We start from the raw sequence: 23,814 nt of genomic DNA on the forward strand, positions 1-23,814 counted from the left end.
CTACCCATCACCTGCTGTCCTAGCAAGATGGCTGTCTGTCTTGCTCAGGCTGCCATAATGAAGTCCCCCAAACTGGTGGCTCAGACAATGGAAATGTATTGTCTCACAGTTCTGGAGGCTGGTTTATGGCAAAGTAGGAAAGGAGGATTTCACAGCCTGGTCCCCAGGCCCCTCCCCAAGCGTGTCCCTGCCCCATCCCCCTTGGCTTGGGTCTGAAGGCCAGCTTCTCAGCCAACTAGGAGGGGCGCCCCTGTCTAGGCACCAAACCCTTCAGGGACTTCAGAGAGGAACAGGAGTGCCACACAAGGATGCCCCGTCTTCCTCTGGACTCCTGACCTGCCTGGGTGCCTCAAAGGCTCCTCAGCACCAAGTGTACAAATCTGAGCTCCTGTCTCCACCATCAGCCCCCTCCCCTCCCCCCTCCACTGCCCACCTGTGGCAGCGGCCCTCCCTCCAGGCACCATGGGGCTGGTTTCTTGGGTTCATTTCATTTCCCCACCTTCCAAACTGAGCTCACTCAGATACCTTGTCTCAGAGAAATTGGCCTGTGTGAGAGCCCCAGGCCTGGCTGCTGGCCCCATCACAGCGCTGCTCAAGCTTTCTTGGCTGTCTGCCTCACCTGATCAAGGTGGGGCCTGGAGGCTGGGCCCCAACATGCTGCCTGGCAGAGGGGCTGGGGAGCAGTGAGTAAGAGCACAGCTTCTGGCACAAGGCAAAACCCTGTACTGGATGTGTGACCTTGAGCAAGTCACTTTACTTGTCTGTGCCCCAGTGTCCTCATGTGTAAAATAGGGAGCAGTGATACGTACCTCCAGAGGCCGTCCCAAATCCTAAATGAGGTAGTACACATAAAGCCCTTTGCGCATTGCCTGGGTGCTGGTATGGTTGGGCGCTTCCTGATTTGCTGGGCTCTTCAACAAATGGAGAGACCAACATCGGCACCTGCTGGTCTCAGAGGGAAATGCCGCTGTGGGTGCCTGAGAAGGAGCTACTGCCTCTGTATGAATTTGCTGGGGCTTCCGTGACAAGGTACCAGAAACTGGGTGGATTAAACAACAGAAAGTTGTCCTTCCACAGCTCTAGAGGCCAGAAGTTAAATGAAGGAAGGTGTCAGCAGGGCTGTGTGCTCCTCTGAAGGCTCTGGGGTAGAATCTGTTGCAGGCCTTTCTCTCAGCTTCTGGTAGTGCAGTCAACCCTTGGCGCCTCTTAGCTTGTAGATGCATCCCTCCAACCTCTGCTTCTATCATCACGTGGCTGTCTTCCCTCTGTGTGTCTGTGTTCAAATGTCCCCTTTCTGTAAGGACGCCAGCCATATTGGATTAGGATGCATCCTATTGCAGTACAACCTTATCTTAGCTAATTACCTCTGCAGAGACCCTATTTCCAATTAAGGTCACATTCACCCAGATACCCGGGTTAGGACTTCAGCATATCTTTTAACGGTGACACAATGCAACGTGTAACAGGACCCCTGGAAGAGGTGCCATTTGAGCTGGGCCTTTAAGAAGAAATCGCTCAGGAGCAAGGCGTTGAGGGACAGGTGCCAGCTGGGGTCCCTATTTCCTCTCTGACATAGCTAGAAACGCCAGGGAGAAGGTATGCTTTACTTGCCTGTGATGTCCCCAAGTGGGACGTGTCCTTGCTCCCTGGCACCATGTCCTTTAGATGGGACAGAGTAGCGACAGCAGCCCGGGGCTTTACGCTGTCTTCGTGGTTATCATGGAGACGGGCGGAGATCAGAGCGACCTGCGTGCACCAGGCCCTCGCCGCTCTTTCATGTGCAGAGAGGCCCTGTCTCTGGCAGCCCTTCCATTTCCTCTGGTCATCTGCAGTGTCCAGGAGGGACAGAGATGAGCAGCCCACTGACCTGGCCTCCACGAGCTCCCAGTCTAGGTTGGAGCCAGATGCCACGGTCAACTCCAAGAGGACTACTCGGACGACTCAAGTCCCTGTCTCCACCCTGTTCCCCCACCCCTCCTCCTCCTGGGACCCCGGAGTGTCCTTTCTAACGTGCCAGGCTGATCATCTCAAGACCCACCCCCCAATCCCCACTTCAAGCCCATCTTGTGGCTTCCCTTTGCCACACTCAATCTGGTCTCTGCTTTTAAGACCCCCGCCGGCCTCCACCTCCTCCCCTTATATGCCCCCAGTTGGCCTGGGCTGGCCTACTCCTCCATGGAGCCTTTCGGGTGCCTTTGGGGCTGGATTTGTGCACGGCCCATGCCACTCGGCCCTCATCCTGCCCCCTGCTGGGCTGGGGCTTCACCAAGGCAGACCTGGGGCTCACCCCCATCTGCAGCCCGGTGGCCGGGTGCAACCAAAGGAAACAGTGAGTGGCTGTGATGTGGACCTGGGCGGGTGTGGTTTGGAGTGAGGGGGAACCCCAGAAAGCCAGGGAGTTCTAGATTCTCTCCAGCCCTAGCCATCACCACGGCCCGATCCTGCTGGGCATCAGGAGCTGCAGTGGGGGCGAAAAATACACTGGAACTGGAGGGCTGTGTGCAGTCACCCTCGGACCAGCCTCTGAGCACAGGAACCCTCAAAGGGACCCTCTGAGGGCTGAGACTGTCTGATCCTCCCTGGTCTCAAGCTCACAGGCACCTTCTCTCTGACCTTCATCCCCTGAGTCTCCCACATGCCCCTTCCACTGGCTCTCACTCCGAATTCGGTCTGTAGGTTTCCTGGGCATTTTGTTCATCACCCGTTCCCATCAGCCCCTGAACTCACAACTAGCCACTTTGGATGCTGCAGTGCGGCCACGGGCAGGGCACACCTCTGCAACTGATCAGCAGCCTGTCTGAAGGGGGCTGGGGTCGAGGATGGGAGACTGGTGAGGGGGTCCTTCAATCCTTTTCCTCTGGGACCTGGAGGTCAGTGGCCCGAGCTCAGCCCAAAGAGGAGACAAGAGAGAAACAACAAGGGGGAGGGGGGAAGGCAATGGGTCTGGGTGTCCCACTGCACTAGCCAGGAGGCTCCTGAGAGAGGACGCCCTTGGATTCCCCGCACAGATGGAGAAGCGGAGGCCTTTCTTACCACCGACTCTCTGACACTCTCCTTTGGTCACAGCGCAAGAGGTGAGGAGACTGTCCGCCTGCAGATCACAACACCCGGGGCGGCACTCTGCCTGGTGGCCCCAGACCCAGAAGAAATGAGGTACAGGGGCCCTGCTGCTGCCTGGGCTCCTTACACACGATTCTAGAGTTGGGGGCAGCAGGGTCAGGGTGCAAGCGATGAGGCCTGGCGGCTGGTTGGTAGGAGACATGAGCCACCTGGGTTCTCTGCCCCCATCCCATTTCACTCCACAACTCCTGGGGAGCGAGCACTTGGTCCATGGGAGACCAGACCCGGCCCTGGGGACCCAACGGCGACCACCCCGCACTGAAGTTGCTGACTGTCTGCCTGGTGGGGGAGGCAGACGCAGACACAAGTGAGACGCTGAGCGTGTGCCAGGAGCCCCTGGAAGTGATGGTTCACCCTGCTGGGCCCTATGGATGGGAGCAGCCAGCTGTGCTGGGTGGGGATCTGGGCATTGCAGAGCCCCGTGAAGCCACTGAAGCAGCTGTGGTGGGGGGAGGCACCAGGAACAGGACGGGGTCACTAGGTCAGCCTTGACAGTTCAAGGGACAAAGGAGGGGGTCGGGGAGGGCACAACCAGCAGGGAGCACGGCAGGCCCAGCCCCTGCCCCGAGGTAGGGGGCAGACAGTCAGGTAACATGCAGGCAGGGTTTGGGGGGCTGGGAGCTGGGCCCCAGGGAAGCTTGGGTGGGGGCAGAGGGAGATGCGAGCAGGGAGGAGCCGCTTGTCCCCAGAGGGGCTCTGACTCCTGCTCATTTAGCTACTCACCCAGCTCACAGCAGTGAAGCCGACAGGCTGGGACCCCACCTTGTGAAGCCAGAGTCTGGGGAGGGAGGCCAGAGCATAAGCCCAGGCTAATCCTTGGGGCGGTGGGAGCTCCGATCTCTGGGGCCCTTGACTGTCTTCACCGGCTCCTCCCTCCCTACACCCTCGCCGCAGTCAGGCACTGAGTTCTATCCATTCTATTTTAGAGATATTTCTGTCCCTATTGCCTTTCCCCTGGGGCCAGGCCTCCTTCATCACTCGCTCCATCCCAGAATCTCCTTCATATTTCTACCTGGGTGCCATTTCCAAAGGGCAGCAGTAGTCCTATGCCAGTCCCTGGGGAAAACCCCTGCAATGCCCCCTCCCCTTTAGGCTCTGCAGCCTGAACTCTCTACCTTGCCCGGCGGGGCTCATCCACCCCCTCCCCAGGCTCCCCTCATACACCCTTCCTCCCTGGGCCCTCCCCCCCAGCCTCTCCCAGCCCCATTCGCCTGTGCAGGCTGTAGGATGCCCTTTCCAATCTGCATTTTTCAGTCTCAGCTCAGATGTCTCCCCTTTGTAGCACCTCCTTTGCTTGCGTTTCTCTCTGAGGCAGCTTCTGTGAGGGGCTTTCCGCGCTGAGCTCACACAGCGCTGTGTTCACCCCTCCACCAGAGTCTTCCACACGGAGTCACACTTGTCCACTCACAGATGGCTCTGCCCCAAGGACTCCAAGCTCCTGGAGAGTTCAAGGCCTGGCTGGCCCAGAACAGGACTGCAGGAGCATTTATTGCTGGAATGATTGAAAATCACCCAGTGTGAAAACGTCTTTAATAAGGCAACACTGGAAGCTGCTTCACTGGTTTCCCTAAGGCGACCAGTCCCTGAGAAACAGGGGCAAAGTGACCCTGAGAGATGCAGCAGGAAGCCAGGCTGTCTCTCAGGAAGGTCTGTGCTGTGTGCCCCGTAAGGCCTCCACAACCCATAAGGCCTCTGGCATTTTGTCTGGGAGTGACAAAGCTATAACAGCCCTTGGAGATCCTCTGGAGCACCCCTCCCCCACTTTCTAACAGGAAAGTCAAGTTGGAGAAAAGGAAGAAAGAGGGGAAGCTAGAATTCACTAAGCCCTGCCCTGTCCCAAACAGCCTAACACGTGTCCCCATGCAGGATGTAGATGCAATCACTATGCCCATTTTACAGATGAGGAAACTGAGACCATGAATGCTTAAGTAACTTCCTCAAAGCCACACGGCCAAGAGCAGGCAGATCCATGACTCCCACCCCACTGCCTGACTTCCTCCCTGCGCTTTTTGCTCCATAAGTCACTACACTAGTGGGAACTAAGGGGAGGGGGCAGTTAGGGGTGCTATAAATACTTAGTACTTTACAAATGACTATATGATGAGTTTTTTTGTAGGCATCCAAATGCAAATTACCAGGAGGCTTTTGAGGGTTTCTGGTTGAGCTTTGGGAGAGAGATCAGGGCTCAAGAGATTTCCATGTTCTATGCAGAGGGATGAGAGCAGAAATAATGGGGTTCAATGTCGATATTTACATGGGGTACAAAGTCAAGGGACTCGAGGAGAGAGGAGCCAGCAAACTGAGCACAGATAGTATCGTGGAGGTGGCAGCTGCCTGGTCATTCCCCTGAGGGCAGCTGGTGAGGGTGGTCAGTTCTGGCCATGTTGAGGGTGAGGTGCCTGAGGGCCAGTCCCGGAAGCAGTGAGGGTACGGGTCAGAGCACAGAGGAGAGGTGGGAACAGGCAGACGTCATTGGCTTAAGAATGACAGTTGACGCCATGGGAGCAGAGGAGGTGACCAAGGTAGGTGGCAGAGCATGCAGATGGAGAGGGATGCCAGGAAAACCAACATTGAAGCCAGTGACACAGAATTATGATGGACGGATGGGGGAGAGAAGGCGGGAGTGGCCCACTGGGTCAGTGGTCCTGAATGGTGAGAATGATGGGAGTGTCTCTGTTGGGTTTGACACCATGAGGCTGCCTGATGACCTCAGAGAGAATAGAGGGAGGCTGAATCAGGGGTTAGGATCAGTCTTACACCATAGAAGATTACAGTCTGGAACTCTGAAGTCAGACTGCTTGGGTTCAAATCTCAGCTTTTCCCCTTGTTAGTTGTGGAACCCGGGGCAAGTCACTCCAGGCTCTCTGCCTCAGTTTGCTCATCTGGAAAGTGGGCATGGATAAGAACAGTGACCATGTTGTGGGGTTGATGTGGAGAGCTAATGCATTCAGAGTCATGACAATGGGGTCTGACCCTCAGTCAACAGTAGCTGTTGGTAGATTTTGATAATTAGCTAATCCTGCAATATCAGGATTTGCGCTCTTTGGAGGAAGCTGGCATTTGGGGATGAGGTAACTGCGCCCACCTAAGTATGGTTGGCTGATGGGTAGTTAACTTATGTTTCTTTCCACCATAGGTCTTCCCCAGGCTCCAAAGACAACGAAGCCGCCAACCCCAGAGAGCCCAAGAGAGACTTGACTGGTGAAAGGGCCTTCAAGGGCCTTGATGCAGACTCTGAAAGGTAACTCAGTGCAGGGACACGGAGCCCATGTGGTGCCCCCATCCAAGGTCAGTGGATGGAGCTGGGACCAGGACTGTCCCATTCTTCACTGTGTCCCCAGTGTTGGGGGCAGTGCAGGTCCTCAATGAATATCTGCTGAAAGAATGAATGAAAGAATGCATGAGGCCTGGAGAAGGGCAGGCCCCTGCCAAGATTCCTCAGGGAGTCAGCTGAAGAGGAGGACAAAACTCTAGGCCAGCAAGGCCGCCAAGCTGGAGGTTTCGGGAAGTCAGTGACCAAAGGATTCATGGACCCCAGCAGAGCATCTAACAGGGCCTTCCAGGGTGGCCTGTAGGCGAAGGGAGATGCGGAGGGGGTGCAGGGATAGGGGGCAGAATGATAGCAGGGGATGCTGAGTCCAGAGGGGCTGCTTGTGCCCCAGCCATCCCACAGCCATCCCACTGACCTGTCCTTCAAGCCAGACCAGCGGAGCCTGGGGACGGTGAGCAGTCGCTCACAGTTGGGCACTTCCTGAACAGGAAGAAATGGATAAGAGCCCACAGCCTTGTCTGCCTGCCATTGTCTTCTTAGTGCGCAGCCCTAGACCCTGTGGAGCCCCAGCACTGGAATGAGGGAAGGCGCTCCAGGATTGTTCGGGGAGCCTTGTCTCTGCCCTGGGCTCTGTGGTTTATTAGTGGACCCCAAGGCCTTGCCTCTTGTTCCATTGGTCATTGGCCCCCCATTGTGCCACCTTGCTCTGTTTCCTGGCTCCACTCTTGCTCCCAGCCCATCAAGTTTGGAAAAAAAGGCAGAAATATTGCTGATATCAGCTTGGCTTCAGTTGGAGCAGTGCAGGCTGGCAGCTGAAGGCCTGGGCCTCTGGTCCTTGAGGCCCACTCGCAGGACATATGAGTTACATTAAATGAAAACCCAATCAGTCAGCAAATGTTTCTCTTCCCATAACAGATCAAGTGATGGCAACGTGGGATCCGGAGCCATGGGCTCCACACCTGAAGGCTTGGCTGGAGCAGACATCAGCTCTGGGAGAGGAGGGTGAGCTACCTGGGGGAGGCCCGTGGCCCCAAGTTTTTGATTCTCTCCTGTTCCTGGTCAAGTCGCCACAGCTGCTTGGGCTGCTGGGGGCGGGGCACTGGTCATTTCCCATAGTCCCGTCTACTGCTTCTCGCATCTCCAGCACTCCCGCCGCCAGCACATCCTTTATCCCCGGACTTTCCACTTCTGAGATTTACCTCTGCTTCAATCTTGCTCTTTCTCCTACCCTCTTCCACTGTCTCTCAAGCTCCTCCCAAGTAGGCATGAGGGCGGCCCTGGGCAGGTAGGATGAACATGTGGGGAAGGAGGGAATGATAGATGAATTGCTGCCTTCCTGCTTCTTGGCTGAGCTGTGAGGGCAAGCTGGAAGGTGGTCCTTCATCCCTTCCAGAAGCCCCAAAGCCTCCTCCACCTTCCTCCTCTGGCCAGCTCTGTTCTCAAGTTCAGTGAGCGGAAAAGCAGTGGCCCCAGTGAGACAAAGTAGGAGACAAGCGTGTCTAGCTGGGCTCTGACTTCTTGGACCTGGGTAGAGTCAGGGGCCATTTTCTCAGGAGATATGGGGAGTGGCAAGGTCCCACTTGTCCCCAAGTGGTTCCAAACCGAACATGACTCATCCTTGGGGACAAAGGTTAGGTGTACAGATGTTGGCACAGATAGTTCAGCTCCAAGCTGTGCTAAAGCCCTTATGGTTCAGAACAGATGGCCAGGGAGCAATGGTGAAGCCGGTGCCTACAGAGAGCCACCAAGACACACTGCCAGCCCGCACCCCTGCCCTACAGCAGTCTGGCCAAGGAGAGAATCTTCACTCTCCCAACTGGCCCTCTCAGCTGCCCCTACTTGCCCAAGCCCACCGGGACCCCCTTGCCCTGACTAACTTTACTAGTTTGCAACTGATGCCTGGACCGCCAAGGCCCGACTTCCAAATCAGTAGCACAAGCGAACACGGGAAGAGGATGACAGGCCCCAGCGTCTGCCCACTGTGCCTCAGCCGGTGCCAGGAAACGCCACGGGGCCGGGGCTTCGGTTCTCTGAGCTCCTGCTAGTGGGGAGGACTGTACAAGAGCCCGACACCCTCAGCCTGCATCACGGTGCTGCCAGCACGGTCCTGCAGGTTGACTCCATTCTCTGCTCCAACATGACTGGGCTTGGTTCTTGACTGCTTCGTCTTCGAATATTCATCCAGAACATCCTTCTTGCCTATGCCCCCTCACAAAATGAAGTCTTTGCTTTCTGCATTCAGTTTCCTTAAAATGAAGCCAAAGCTCATATTAACTTGCAAAATTATCTGAATATCTTCTAGACTTTTATGACTTTTAACAGTCTTTTACATTGTCTCTTCTGTAGAAAATGATTTTTAAGAGACTTGCTTTTATGGTCTTTGCAAAGAAAAGGTTGTTTGTCATGAAAAAAACACCCACTCTCCTTTTCCATTCATTTTTGTGAGTTTACTTAATAATTGAATTCAGTGATTATGGTTGCAAGTACAACTGGTGTAAGTGGGTGTGGAAACAAATATGAGGAACTCAGCATGCTATTCAAGTGGAGGGTGCAGGCTCGCACAGGTAACTGCTCAGCACGCTGTGAGTCACAGAGAGATGTTGAACTCAGCCTATACCTGGGAAGGCTGCATAATACAGCACCCACTGAATCTGTATCAAGTTGATGGGCACAGACGGACTGCAAAGGGTTGCTGCTTCTACAAATGGCCACAGGGCCCAGTAATAATCACAGGAGCACTTTAGCACATGTTGGGGTCCAGGCATTTTTCTAAGTACTTGGCATCTATTGACTCATTTACTCTTCTCAGCAAATGTATGAGGCAGACACAGTTGTCACCCCATTTCACTGATGATCCAACTGAGGCCCAAAGAGGTCAGTTGATGTGCCCAAGGTCACATAGCCAGAAGCTTAATAAAGCGGTGATTTGAATCAGAGTAATGTGCCCCCTCAGGGAGTGTGCACTTCACCACGAGGCCGTGCTGTCCTGGTGTCAGTCAGCTGTAGGATGTGAGTGAGGACTGTGCTCCAAGCATCCATTTGAGGAACTCCTTAGTGCCCATCACCTGTTGGGAACAGAAGCCACCCTCTCAGGGGGTGTAGACATAAAGACGCAAAGTCCTGAACCAAGACCGGGCTTGGCCTCCTTCCACAGGCTGTGCTCACCTGCTGTCTTTACCCCTCTCCTGGATGATCAGGAGGTGCCCGGTGCCAACTCGCAGCCTCATAAGCCTGGACCAGCAGCCACCAGGTAAGGGTGGGGCAACTGCCTAATGACCAATCCCATTGCCAGATGGCCTTAGGGTTCATCCTCACGTCCAGCACCCCAGGGTCCCCCTTGAACCTCTCAGCTCCATGCCATCTTCACATCAGGTGATCACTGCAGGACAGAGAAGGCTGGGAGGCGAACCCACCCACCAGGGGCAGTGGAGGAGTGGGTACAGGTGATAAGTCAGGGGACCCAGACAACTCAGCACCTACCCATAGGGACCCAAGCTGAGGTGGCAGAGAAGAGGGCATTGAGAAGTGTAGCTTGGGAAGAGACCCTGCTAGGAGAAGTCGGTGGGAAGAATCCCAGGGACAGCCAGCCGGCAGTAGAGGGCTCAGCCCCAGGGAGCATGTGGAGGTGGCTGGGAAGGTGCAAAGGTGCAATGGGAAGAGGTTGTGCATTCCCAGGCTGCAGGCTTCTGCCCTATTTCATCTACCAATCCACCAGTGGGAAGTGGCCATTTTGCTGTGGGTGTGTGCAACATTTAGTAAGGAACGATCATTCTAGATTCCCACAGAGCCCCGGGAGGTGTAGGTCATGCAAGGATGCTGGAACCCCAAACTAGGAGGACACTTCCCCAGGAATTCCAAACTGGTCACGGCCAGACGTAGGTCCTCCTTTCCTGTGAGAATGCAGCTGGGAAGGGGAAGACCTGGGCCCCAAGTCTCCTTTGGTCTGAGGCTTCAGAAGGTCTGTGTGCTTCCTCCTTCAGCTCTGGTTCCACTTCCGCCTCTGCTGTCCTGGCTGACAGGAAGAGCAACAGCCCAGCACACCTGGAGGACATGGAGACGGACCCAAAGGGGTAAGGCATCAGCCAACAGTGCTGAGCTCGTGCGGTGGAGAGAGGTGGCTCAAGTGTACATTAGCCTTTGGCTGGGAAGGTGAGGCCAGTGAGGCCCGTGAGCTGGCCCAAGGGACGTGGCGAGGGCTGAAGCCCCAGCTGGAAACCTCTGGCCTCCGCCAGGAAGTCCTCCATAGTCAGGAAGTCAACCACTCTTTCAGTCAGCCACCACTTGGAAGGCACCTGCTCTGTGCTGGAGACTGGAGTACACAGACAAATCAGACAGGGCTAATGGGGGACAAAACCTGGTCCAGACTGGAACAGGGGAAGGGGGCCCCAGGACAGCCTCATGGGAGAGGTGGCTTTTGAGCTGAATCTTGAAAGGTGAATAGGAGTTCTCCAAGCAAAGAGTACAGGATGTATAAAGGACTCCAAATAACCTGGTGTTTACTGGGCACTGTAAGTAGCTAAGCGTGGAACATGAGGTTTGTCAAGGTAAGCAGGGGCTGATTGGCCTTTTGTATCAGATATCATTAATAATCACAACAGCTACTTCACTTTGGGGCACCTAATGTGCGCACAGCCCTGTACTCAGTGTCTCATACGGCCCTCCCCACAATCATGTGAGCTTTGTGCCTAACTATAATGAATAACAAAGGACTGGAAGTCAGGTCTCTGTGACTCCTGGGAAGAACAGTGCTTTGAAAGAAATAGCCGGGGTGCTAAGATAGAGAGTAATGGTGGTGAGGAGGGTACTACTTAGATGAGTGGAGGAACCAACAACTCTAGGAAGAGCAAGGAGTAAAGAGCTGCAGATAGGGAAACACAGACTTAAAACCCTGCTTTGGGAACACACTTAGCAGGTTCCAAAGCATAAAGTAGATTACCTGGCGAGGGGGACCATAGATGGAACCGTGCCCTGGTAAGCCATGAGAGGGAGATTGGATGTTCTTTCAAGTTTTAAGCCAGAGAGGAACACGGTCTGATTTAGGTGTTTAAAAAGTGAGTGAATTTTTGCCATTTCACACCACATTACAGCTACTTTTTTACATTTGTCACCCCTACATAAACCGTGATGCTGGGGGTGGGGTGGGTAACGGATCTCTAAGGTATGAGGCCCTATTATGTGACTTTTTTGTTTCAAATTGCCCTGACAATTAACAGAGTGAAAACAAAAACTGACACCTATAGTGCGCTCTGCCAGGCGCTTTACACTTGCCAGCAACCCTGTGAAATGGATACGGTGGGGAAACTGAGGCATAGAAAGGTTAACTGACTTGTCAAGGGATTCCAAATGGCAGAGCTGAGTCGCAACTGAAGAGGCTCTAAGAAAAACCCCAGGAAAAACTTTGAAAAGCTAGTTTATGAACTCTGTTCTTTGGAGCCTATTCTCAAGACCCAGAACCAGTAACTTTCAGATGGTTAATGTGTACAGCATGCCATCTGCACAATCGCATGTAATATTCCCCAAACCTGGGGAAGGATCTGGCTTCTTATTATGCAGTTTGACAGTGGAGGAAACGGAGGGCTCCTATGAAGAGCAAAGCTAGGAATAGAGCTCAGATCTGGCTAACTGTAGAGCCCAGGCTTAGAACTAATTTTCTCTGATTAAAAGTTCGCAAAATCAAAACAAACTTTCTTGATCAGTGTTTCACAACTCTGGCTGCACTTGATAATCACCTGAGAAGTGGTTTTGTTGTTTTTTTTTTAAGTATCCTGTGACCCACGCGGAGAGATTGATTCAATTGTTCTAGGGTAGTGGTTCTGAAACAGGGGCATCTCCCCCACCTCCAACCCCCCAAGAGTCACTTGGCAATGTCTGAAGACACTGTTGATTGCCACAACTGGGAAGAAGGTACTACTGGCAGATAGTGGGTGGAGACCAGGGATGCTGCCCAGCGTCCTACAGTGCAGAGGACAGCTCCCACCACAGTTATCGAGTCCAAAATGTCAGTAATGGTGAGGCTGACAAACTCTGTCCTAGAGCTGTCACGATGTCATGGGAGGCCAGGAGATTCTGCAATGGGAAGAAAAAAGGGGGGACAGAGTCCCCACCTGCTCTGCAGGGAACTGTGCAGCCGGCACAGAACGTGTGCGCTTGCGCACGAGCGCCGGCACGAACATGTACGTCTGCGCACGCGCGCCGGGACACAACGTTTGCGCCTGCGCACGCGCGCCAGCACGCAATGTGAGCGCCTGCCCACGCGCGCCGGCACGCACTGTACGCCTGCGCACGCGCGCCGGCACGCACGTGTACGCCTGCGCACGCGCGCCGGCACAGAACGTGTGCGCCTGTGCGTGCGTCCCCGACTCGCGCATGCCTGCACGCTTTTGGGTCGAGACCAGCTTGAGATCGGCCTGTGTGCGCCTGCGCATGCGTGCCCCGGGAGGGTGCGCGTTTGCGTTCGGCGAGTGTGCGCCTGCGCTCGCCGCCATTTCCTGCAGCCGTGAGCTTGGTCCGGTGTGCGTCGGGAAACGGGACCGTCCACACAGCAAAATGGCTACCGTGGGCGTGAGCGGCCTCGGCGGCGCTTCTCCCGCGGTCGTGCCCGCGCCTGCCACTAGATGGCGCGCGAGGATCACAATTGGGCTGGGCCGCCCATCTCGGGCACCCTGGGCTCTCCCTGCCCTTCCCCCGAAGGCCTGGAGGACACGGGTGCTTCCACCAGCCTTGGGGCTGAAGCAGCGCCCCCCCACCATGTGTGCATCCTCGCCGCAGTGCCGGCGGAGGCGGGAGAGAGGAAGGGAGCTGGGTGCCCGCAAGCAGCCAAAGGGGCTGTTTGGCGGCGTGCCCTGGTGTCGGTGGTCTCTGGGCGCTGGCCTTCAGAGCTGGCCGGGTCCAGGAGCTGTGGACACGCGGGGAGGGCAGCTCGATCCTCCAACCACGAGGGACCTCGGGCGGAGATGCCTGCTCTGGGCGCTGGGGCTCCGTGGGGAAGGGGCCTCTTTCCTAAGAGGTGGGGGAAGGAGGGGGATGGGGTGGGCAGGGACTTCCTGCAGAGCAGTGGAGCTGTCCAAAATTGAGGAACTCTACCCTACTCTAAGTTGGTTTGCTTCATCACAGTACAGGTACAGGAAGAGGTGGTATAGTATAGTGAGCACGGACTTCTGTGCCTGGGCTCAAACCTAAGCTCTGTCAGTTACTTGTTATGTGGTTTTGGGTATCGTACTCATCCATGTGCTTCAGTTTCCTTACTTGTAGAATAGTGGCCGTAATAGATCCTACCACGCAGGGTTGTTGTGAGGGTTAAATGTGTTTGCATGTAGGACATTTCCTGGCACAAAGTACTACATAAATGTTGGATTCTCTTTTTATAAGAAGTTACAGCCAAATAAACCAGTCCCAGAGGACTATCTCTTTCCACCAGACTATTTAAGGACACTCAGAAAGCTGGCCTCTGGTCCCCTTTACCAGCCGTATTGGCCTGACTTTACTTAATAAGATAGATTAGCTCACCTTCTCACTAAATTTGTATTATTAGACTTTACATCTAAAGCGTATGCTGTTTTCCTCTGTGTTGCAAGTCTGGGCTTTTCAGGTTTATGTTCTCTCTGCATTAGGAACAGGTGAACTTTAACCACATTTGTTCACAGCGGACAACTGCTGTCAACCTTTGGGGGAGTGTCATGGAGGTAGCACAAGAGTCGAAGGGGCTGTTTTCTTCCACGTAGAGAGTGTGATTGTGTCCAATTGTCAGTAGCTGTATTAGGCTTCTGGATCTTTGATCTGGTTACAGCCAGAAGTATTACCTTCCCTATCTCTAAACACTTGACTTCCAGGCAATTCATTAGGGGCCTGGAAGACCTCTGGGTTGTTACATTGCTCAGCAAGACTTCCTGTGACTGTTTTACTGTGATTTCCTTTTTATGGGTTAGGTGGGTTATATCGCCTGTAATTGTAGTAACTCTGCTCTGAGGCCTAGGGTGAAGGAGCCTTATTCATCCACTTGTCCATGTGTCGCAGTGGACATCCAAATTGCTCTTTCCTGAGAATCTTGGCTTTCTTCACAGACTTGGTGAGGATAACTTCTATTACTGTAATTCTGTAGGGGATGTGGGTTGGTACAGGACTCCGATTAAGTCCATGGTAAAGCTAGCTCAGGGCTTCCAGAGTTGGGAAACAAACTCTTTAGGCCTTCTTGGTTTGCCTTTAGCTCAAGCCTGTATGTCACAGGCAGAGGCGGGGTGGGTGTGTCAGGGCATTCTGCTGGCTAAGGGGCTGGCACTGTCTGAGGAGAGCATACTCTCCAAAAGGTATGATGAGCTCCACTCCCCTTGTTATTCCAGCTTGAAGGCAGCGAGCCTGCCTGCCTACTATGGGATTAACTTCCATGAGTAGAGTCCCAGGGCTGGAGGTAGCTGGTGGTTTGATCTTCTTGTCCTAAGGTAGCCCCACCAGCCATTGGAGGCAGGCTGCTGATATGAGGAGGGTTGAGTTCGGGACAGGCCAGGATCAAGGTGATGGTGAACTAGCCTCCTGTTCTCAATAATCTCACTCAGTCTTGGCCCCGCCAGTGGGCATATGGCATCTTTGGTGCTTGAGGCCAGCAGGCAGTAGCACCATCCCACGGGACGTGGAGGAGGCAGCAGCACTGAGAACAAGGCCCTCCGAAGCACCTCAGGATGGGGATGGGGATGGCAAGGGATGTGCAAGGGTAGCTGTGATGTGAGGCCAGGAAGGAAGGAAGATCTCCCAAAGAGCTTGATGCCAAGGACAGCAGGGAAGGCACTCCCTCCTTGCTGGACTGAGGGGGTGACAAAAGCATCTGGGCTCAGGCTTCATGTAATACACGTGGGGACAGCCGTTGTTGGTGGGAGGGGAGCAGCGGCGCTGGGGTCCTCCTGAGGAAGACACGAGCTCTTCCCGAGGTGGGGGCCATGCCGGGCTCCTGTCTGCCCCACCTCCTGGGAGAGGAGCCTGCTATGGCCACGGGTGGGGATATCAGTGTGTAGTTGGTAACCAAGGGCTTATTCTTCCTCAGCAGCTTGGCTGATCTTGAGGAGGAGAATGTGGTCACCAAGGTGGAAGACGCCTGGCAAGGGAGGCCTGGAGCCCAGCAAGATGACCGGGGAGACCCAGCTGCACCCACCCAGAAGCCGGCAGACCCCAGCAACCCCGAGCAGCAGAGCAGCCCCAGAAATCCTGAGCAGCACCTGGAAGTGGACAGCCAGGCCAGCAGGTAAGGGCCACTCTCTGCTGGACTCCTGCCTGCCTGAACCTGACTTTTGTCAGGGCCCATAGCCCAGAACAAACCCTAACACGCTAGGCGTGCCAGCTACCTTCTGCACGTGTGATGGGCTAGGAGCCCATGGGAGGCTGACAAGCAATGAGTATCCCAGGGGTAGATCTCTGTGGGCTTGAGTTTGGAGCCACAGCACCAAACCTGACAGAGAGAAGGTGCCCAGAGAACCGTGCTGTCTGGCAGCCACATGGAGCGTGAAGACCTGGCTTGGCAGAAGGATACGGGGTGCCTTGCCATTCATGGGGCTGGAAGATTTCTAAGCTGTGCCTTGTGTGGCACCATTTCAGTGTTCTCTTAGCTCTCCAGAGATCTTTGCCCAAAGTGGTCATGAGTTTGGGAATAACCCAGAGACGATATGCAAGTACTTCATATGAACCAGTTGTAGGTAGCGGCCATACACACACTGAACAAGATGGCTGGGCCCCCAAGCACACCCTCAGGAAGCACACAGATACCACAGCAGTAACACCACGGTAGGAACCATTAGCATTTGCTGCATGCTGAGAATGTGCAGGCATCCTTCTCATGCTTTATGTGTCCTCACTCATTTAGTTCTCACACCAACTCTATGAGAGAGGTGCTATTATTATATCTCTCCTATAGTTGAGAGGCTGAGGCGGAGGGACGTTGAGTAGCTGGCCAATAGTCACCCAGCCAGGCAGTGGCCTAACAGGGATTAGAACCCCGACAGTCAGCCCAGAGCCTGTATTGCTAATCACTGCTATATCCACTGCCTCTCCTTTTTTTTTTTTTTTTTTTTTTTTTTTTGCGGTACACGGGCCTCTCACTGCTGTGGCCTCTCCCGTTGCGGAGCACAGGCTCCGGACGCGCAGGCTCAGTGGCCATGGCTCACGGGCCCAGCTGCTCCGCGGCACGTGGGATCCTCCCGGACCAGGGCACGGACCCGCGTCCCCCGCATCGGCAGGCGGACTCTCAACCACTGTGCCACCAGGGAAGCCCACCCGCTGCCTCTTCTCCTTGTGCTTCAGGTCCCCTTGCCCCCTCAGCTCTCTGTCCCCTCGACTGTCATGCTGTGTGTGGATCAGAGGATGCCAGACACTGGCTAGCTGTTCAGTCACAAGTGGATGCTGTTTCCTTCCTCTCGTACTCAGTCCTCTTCTGACTGTCTGGTTCTGTACTTTATCCCCCGTCTGTCTCTCCACGTTCCCACTGGGCCTCCCCTCCCAGCCAGTCCACCTCCTTCAGTCTGCATGGTGCATTTCTGTGTCCTAGAGTGACCTAGGCCTAGGCACAGGGTGACGGGGCACATTGAGGCAGGGCACCTCATCCAGCCTGCGGTGACAGGGCAGGTACTCTGGGAATGGCTTCCCAGAGGAGAAAGTGGTGTCATGTGCAAAGGTACGAGAGAGATCAGGCACACATGACGTTGTCTGGACAGATGAGGCTGGGAGCTGGGCAGGTGCTATCATGATTGTTCTCTACCCTCCCCACTCTCAAACTAGTTGAAGTCCTGGGCACTGGATTCCAGGCCAGGGGCTGTGTGCTACGCCAAGGGGTGGAGATTCAGAAAAACCATTATACCTGTCAGTCTCCTGCTGCTTCTTATGGTAGGTGACTTCCAGAATGAGGTCCATCCACCTCTCTTCCTTGGTGACAGCTAAATTCATTTGTCCCTCTCTCCCTCAGCCATGTGCTCTCCAGAAACTTCACTAGAGGATGGGGGCGGGAAGCTCATTCCAGGAAGGGGCTGCCCCACCCATTGAGGAGGTGGGCGGGGCTGTGTCTGTCAAGTCCTTGCTAGCCCCATAGCTCTGCTGTAACCAAGTGAGTCATAGGCCAAGGCCTTTGGCTGCAGGGGTAGTTCTGGGCACACACTGGAAGGTTGGGGTCTTGCCACCAACTTACAATGTAACCTGGGTTACATAGCCTGGGTTTTCTCATCTATAAAATGAGTACTTTTACCCATTGATCTCAGGAGCCTCAAGGAACAAACAGCTCAGTGATTTTCAAGGGTTGTTTAAAAAACGTCAGCGTTCTTTTCAACTCTTTGAAGTGGCAGTCTCGGCGTTAGCCCCTGACAACCCTGCTGGGCTCTGGACGACACCAGCTCTCAGTGGTGACACACTCGCTTCTCCCTCCACTTCTTTCAGGATGGGGAACCCCTCAAGCTGTATGGTCACTGTTACTGTCACTGCCACCTCCGAGCAGCCTCAGGTTTATGTGCCAGCCTCCCCAAGTGAATTGGAGTCTAACTCAACCAGGTAAGAAGGGACAATCTCGGAGATGTTCTGTGGGCTATTTCCTCCCTGGAGCTAAAGGACTCGGCTTTTGTCCCACGTTACTTCCTGATATTAGCTCTAGGACCTACTCCAATTCTCAGCATCCCATTGGTCAAGGGACCACAGAGTGTAGCCCAAGTGTTCCCCTGATACAAACTCCTGTGTGTGGGCCTGAACAGAGTCTCCCAATGAGAAGCTGAGGTGGCACTTCCTAGGGCTCTGCCATCCTTCGGACCTTGCTAATGTTTCTTGGGGAACATGCTTGCGAAGTCAAAAGAAATCCCTTTGAGGCCAGGGCCTATGTCTGTCTCTCTCACGTCATCTGTTGTGAGAAGAGGCGCATAACCACTGCCTCACCTGAGTTCCTGTCCTCACCTGCCATCTTAGAGTGCAGGAAGGGAGCCATTACAAGGAGGCTGAGTGAACTCTGTGTGTGTGTGTGTGTGTGTGTGTGTGTGTGTGTGTGTGTGTGTGTAGGAGAGATCAGAGGAGCGTCTACTGCCATCAAGCCAGCAGGCTGGAGTGCAGAGCATATAAATGGGGCCAAATTTGGTGTCATGGTGAGCCCATCGTGAGGTAGACCTTGTTCCCAAAGTTGCCAGGGGCTTGTCCAGGGTGAGGCAACTTCCTGAGCTCACCCTGGAGCTCCAAGAGTGGGAAGGGAGAGGTTAGATTGCTGATGGAGATTTGACAGTGTAAGATGAGGCTTAGAGGTGATCTCAGTCCCAGGCAGAACGGAAACAAAATGTGGTCAGAGAGGAGAATGGAAAGTCCACTGGACTGAAGTCTCGGGAGGGTAGCGTCCCACCAGTGGCTGTGGGGAGCGTCTTCCTAGCACTCAAATCCACACGCAGCAGGCTGTACTCCTGGGCTTTGATTTCAGCCCGAGTCCACAGTGGGCTCAGCAGTCTAGCAGCTCCTGTTTCCTGCTTTTGTTGCCTGCCGGGGGGCTAGAGCACCAGCACCTCTGCCCCCAGGCATTCCCATGAGCTCCTGCACCTCCTTCCTGTCCTGGACCCCTGCTTTGGGTCAGGCCCAGTCCCCTGGAATCTTCCAGTATACCTTTTTCTGTTCTGCTGTGTTTTTTCTACAGCAAAGGGATTCTCTTTATGAAGGAGTACGTGAATGCTGGTGAGGTATCTTCCGGGAAGCCACTGTCTTCATTCTACAGCAGGTGAGAAGTCCCAGATCTTTCTATGTCATGGCCTTCTCCTGCCAGGCCCTGTGTTGTCCTCATTCCTGCATCCCCAGTACCTCATTAAGTACTTCACCCAGAGTACCTTCTGTGTAATCATGTATTGAATAGGTAGGTGATTTAATTGCTCACGGACATGATTTATGCATTTCCAGGTGTTCTACCTAACCCGGTGCCTTTGCGCTCCCTTTTTGTCATTAAGTCATCCTACACTCCACTTCCAGCACCATCCGTTTCTGCCTGTATTTGTTTCTTGGTAGACTACAAGCTTTCTTTTGTGAAATCCTGAGAGCCTCACTCTTGATAGAGCCTGTGAGGCCCTTAAGAACCATCTGGTTAATTCCATCCTGTTCCAGAACTCAGGGCTCCTCTCTTCAGCTCCCATGCTCCTTCCAGCATGCCAGGTTGCCTCATCTGAACACACATTTCACTCATCATCTCTTTGTCTGCTTGCTTCCGGATGCCATATTGAAGGGTACCTCCATGCCACCTCAGCTAAAACCTAACCCACACTGAGACAGTGTATTCCTGGGATTTTTTTTTATGACACATCCATCACCCCACTGCTAGGGTGAGGATTTTAGTAACATAAAGGTGCATCCTGGCCTTCTTCCAGGATTGGTGCTCTGGGGACTCCAGACCAGCTTTCACTGCTGCTGTGGAATGATGATCATGGGCGTAGGGGTCAAGTTCAAGTGCCTGCTCAACCCCCATTTGTTGGATCATTTTGGAGAAGATGCTCAACCTTTATGAGCCTCAGTTTCTTCACTTGTAACTCCTTAGAGTGATTTTTCCTAGTAGCTTTATTGAGATATAATTAATATGTCATAAAATTCGCTCTTTAAAGTGTACAGTCCAGTGGTTTTTGGTACATTTACAACGTTGTGCAATTATCACCACCATCCAATTCCAGGACATTTTTATCACACAAAAAGGGAACCCCAGACCCATAAGCAGTGCCCCCAGCACCACAAGCCACAGCCCCTGGCCACCACTATTTTCTGTCTCTATAGCTTTTTTCAGGGAGGTGGTTTTTTGTTTTTGTTTGTTTCTTTGGGGTTTTTTTTTTTGATATGCCACGCAGCATGTGGGATCTTAGTTCCCTAGCCAAGGATCGAACCTGTGCCCCATGCAGCGGAAGCTCGGAGTCTTAACCACTGGACCGCCAGGGAAGTCCCCTCCTTGTGGTGCCATCTAGCGTTTGCCTCTATGAACTCTGTCCATCTCTTGGTTTTTCTTCTTCCAGTCCCACCAGTATTTTGTTTAATGGGGCACTTAGAGTTGTGTAGTCCAGTGTGTTTTTGCCTTTTGCTTTACCTTCCAGGAGGCTTAGAGGTAAGCTTAAATCTCAAAAGAAATCAGAAGCTGGGCTGAAATTCTGGCTCACCCCTTTCTCCAAGCATGACCTTAGGCAGGTCACTTAACCTCAGGAGGTCATCACACACCTCCTGTTAGCATGACAGCTTCACTAAACCATATCCCAGAGCTTGTAGCTATTTGCCCTTCCCTGGAAATAGTTTTTTTGATCATTATTTTTTATTATAAAAAGTCATATTATTGAAAAATGAAGATGCGAAAAGGAAAAAAAAATTTAAAAATCACCCCTAATTCCACTGTGTAACCCAGCACAGTATTATGTTGGAATGTTTCCTTGTTTTTTTTGTTCCCACTCTTAGTTGATTCCTGCTGTGAGTGGGCCCCTGGCGATTGTCACATTATAACCGAGGCGCATATGTGGAGCGAAAAGCCATGGTCCTTTCCCCCTGGTCCGTGAAACTGACAGTCCTCCAGAACCCTAGCCACCCCCTTCTCATCTTCCTCACCACAGCAGGTCTTCTTTGCCCCCAGTGTAAGAGCTCTTCTCTGAGAGAATTATGCCTCATTGGCACCAAGTTCATTTGACATAACAGATGCTGGCTGGTCATACAGAGTCATGTGTTAATCAGAAAAGCATTCTCCACTCATGACTGCTCTCCTCTCTCCCATCACACTCCCTTCAGCGTCAGCAGCATTGAGGACTCAGGCAACATGGAGAAGAAACTCCCACGTGACACTACTCCATACTCTGAGAGGTAAGTCTGCTGTGTTACCAGGGAGCTCACAGGTCTCCAGAGGAGAAGCAGGTGAGGGAGATTTACACGCTGAAAGTCCATTTGCTATTGTCTGACGCTTTGCTACTTCTGGTCCATTTCCAGATGGGATGTGTCACACCACAGCATAGGGCACTGCCTCCCTCATTGGGGTGTCACACTTGTGGCAATGAAAGCCTTTGAATCCAGCTAAGACCAAAGGGCAAAAACAGTGAGTTAGTGGCAGAGCTAGGGCTAAACCCCAGGGCCCTGAGTACTCCCAGGTAAGGGGTGTTTCCACTTTGCCATCTGACTAACTGTGAGCTGGGACTGGTGGTGGTAAAATAAGAGGGAGGAACGGCGCTGTGACGAGGGTAACACTGTCAAGAGACTGAGCCCTGGACCAGCAGCAAGGCAGGCAGGGACTTTTGACAGGTTCTGTCTGAGGAGGAAAACCAGGGGGTGACTTGAGGAACAAAGACAGGGATCCTGGAACTGGGGAGATACTCAATCTACAAGTCGGTATCTAGGACTTCAGTATGAGGTCCCAGCAGGCTCTACAGCCACACTGACTTTGTGATAGTCCTTGGACCCATGCTGCCTCTGTGATACTCCAGGTAGGACTCAGTGCTCCCAGGCATGAAGAAAAGGGCCATCAAGACAAGGGGCCAGGCAGGGCATACAGAGACGTGTCTCCTATAGGAGAAGACGTATGTTTTCCTATTCCAGGTGGGAACAGCCCCCCATGCAGATATGCTAGGCAGAGGGACAGAGACAAGCAAGCTGCCTGGAATAAGAATCAGATCGCGGTGGCCAGACGTACAATAGAGAGTAGGGTGAAGATACAGGACTGGTTTCTGGAAACAATGTGAGGGTCTAAAGTGGGCTGCGGTCCAGTCTGGCCCAAGGCTATATGGCCAGTTCACACTACAGAAAAAGATGGCAGGCTGGGAATCCTGGCAGCAGCCTAAGCCTGGCTGCGTCAAGCCACAGGATCTGGCTGCATCACATCAATAGTCTGCGTACCAGCCTGACCGTGGATTCTTGTTTTTCATTTCCCAGAACAAGTGGAGGGGTCTGTACTTACTGCAACCAGGAGATCGGAGACTGTCCAAAGATTACCTTAGAACATCTTGGCCTTTGCTGCCATGACTATTGCTTTAAGGTAAGGAAGACAGGTGGTGCTGCTGAGAACATCATCCAGAGCTCAGGAGCCTTTATGGGTTCTGAGAGTGTGGAGAAGGCTTTATCTCTGTATGAATGTGCTCCATCTCAAAGGCTTTGCAGAACTGGGAGCTGAATGGGCTCCCAAGTTGAAAGGAGTACTATGTGCTTAATACTGTGAGGGAAACAAAAGCAGTCTTCTGGGGAAAGACTATTACCAGCAGACAGCCAACAAGTGCAAAGGCCCTGGGGCAGCAGCATGGAGTATTTTCAGGACACAGAGAGACTTTGGGTTTTACTGTAAATGCAGTTGGAACCTACTGGACGGTTTGGGTGGTGGAGAGACAGGGTCTGACTCATGCTTTTCAAAGGATCCCTCTGACTGCTAGGTGAAGGAGCGACTGTAGAGGGGCAGGAATGGGAAAAGGGAGATCAGTTAGGAAACTGCTGCAGTAGATCAAGCTAGAGAAAGCAGTCACTTGATTAGGGAGTTGGCAGGGGACATGTCAAGATGGTGCCTGGATCGGGGATACTGTTTGAAAATAGAGCTGGCAGGTTGTGGCTATGAGAAAATGAGAGGAGTCAAAGGAGATTGCAAAGTTTGGGGCCCAAGCCATTAGCTGAAAGGATGGTGGCGCCTTTTACCGAGAAGGGAAGGACTAGAGGGGAGCAGGTTTGAGCAGAGGGAAGGCGGAGATGAGTGAAATTGAAGATGCCTCAGTGAGAGCTACGTGAGGAGCTCACATGGTTGTTGGGATATGTGAGTTTGTGTTCCAGGGTAAGGCTGGAGCTGGGAGTCCACAGGGCATGCTTTTTCCCTGAGCCGTCCCTGACCTGATGAAATCACCTAAAGTGTGAGTGGGTGGAGAGGGGGGCTGACGCTGAGCCTTGTGGCTTTCTAGCATTTAGAGGTTGGGAAGAGGAGGGGGTCCACAGAGGAGGGTGAGAAGTAACACACAGTGCGATGCCCCAAGTGACACAGTTTCTCCAAAGACTGCATTGGTCACCCTGTCAGTGGTTGCTGAGAGATCAAATGGGATGAAGCCTGAGAATTGACCTTGAATTTTGCAGCATGGTAGTCATCTGTGACCTCAGTTGGAGCAGTTTTGCTGGAGTGATGGGGATAGAAGGTTGACTGGAGTGGGCTCATGTGGAAATGGATAGAGTGAGCCTGGAAGACTCTCCTGATGGGTTGGCTTTGTAAGGCAGTAGTGCAAGCAGACAGTGGGGCAGAGGTGCCAGGCATGGGTTGATGCTGATGGGAGCGATACAGTAGTGAGCAGACACTGATGATGCAGGAGAAAGAGACGTTGATGGTGATCATGATGTACATCTGTAGGAGAGAAAGATGGGTACCAGTTGACACATGGCAGGAATAGGAAAGGCCAAATCTCTGGGTCACATACAGAGAAGTTCCCAAGTTGGCTTGTGGAAGAATGAAGAACTTCAGTACTTGCTTCTGT

General features: G+C 53.3%; 1 protein-coding gene across 1 annotated transcript in view; it reads left to right on the plus strand.

Annotated features, from left to right (window-relative positions):
• The window catches only part of ZNF185 (zinc finger protein 185 with LIM domain), a gene marked incomplete at both ends in the record, with an annotated part of 43,283 nt that overhangs the window by 8,554 nt on the left and 10,915 nt on the right, over window positions 1-23,814 (plus strand). Inside the window, 10 exons of the mRNA XM_079728183.1 lie at window positions 3,067-3,153; window positions 6,257-6,361; window positions 7,307-7,393; window positions 9,546-9,641; window positions 10,372-10,461; window positions 15,423-15,620; window positions 17,795-17,905; window positions 19,017-19,097; window positions 21,119-21,190; window positions 22,250-22,352. Coding sequence (XP_079584309.1) covers window positions 3,067-3,153; window positions 6,257-6,361; window positions 7,307-7,393; window positions 9,546-9,641; window positions 10,372-10,461; window positions 15,423-15,620; window positions 17,795-17,905; window positions 19,017-19,097; window positions 21,119-21,190; window positions 22,250-22,352 — 1,030 coding nt within the window. The remainder of the gene's footprint in view (window positions 1-3,066; window positions 3,154-6,256; window positions 6,362-7,306; window positions 7,394-9,545; window positions 9,642-10,371; window positions 10,462-15,422; window positions 15,621-17,794; window positions 17,906-19,016; window positions 19,098-21,118; window positions 21,191-22,249; window positions 22,353-23,814) is intronic.

The sequence above is a fragment of the Hyperoodon ampullatus genome (genome assembly GCF_949752795.1).
Source record: "Hyperoodon ampullatus genome assembly, chromosome: X".
Taxonomy (NCBI): Eukaryota; Metazoa; Chordata; class Mammalia; order Artiodactyla; family Ziphiidae; genus Hyperoodon; species Hyperoodon ampullatus.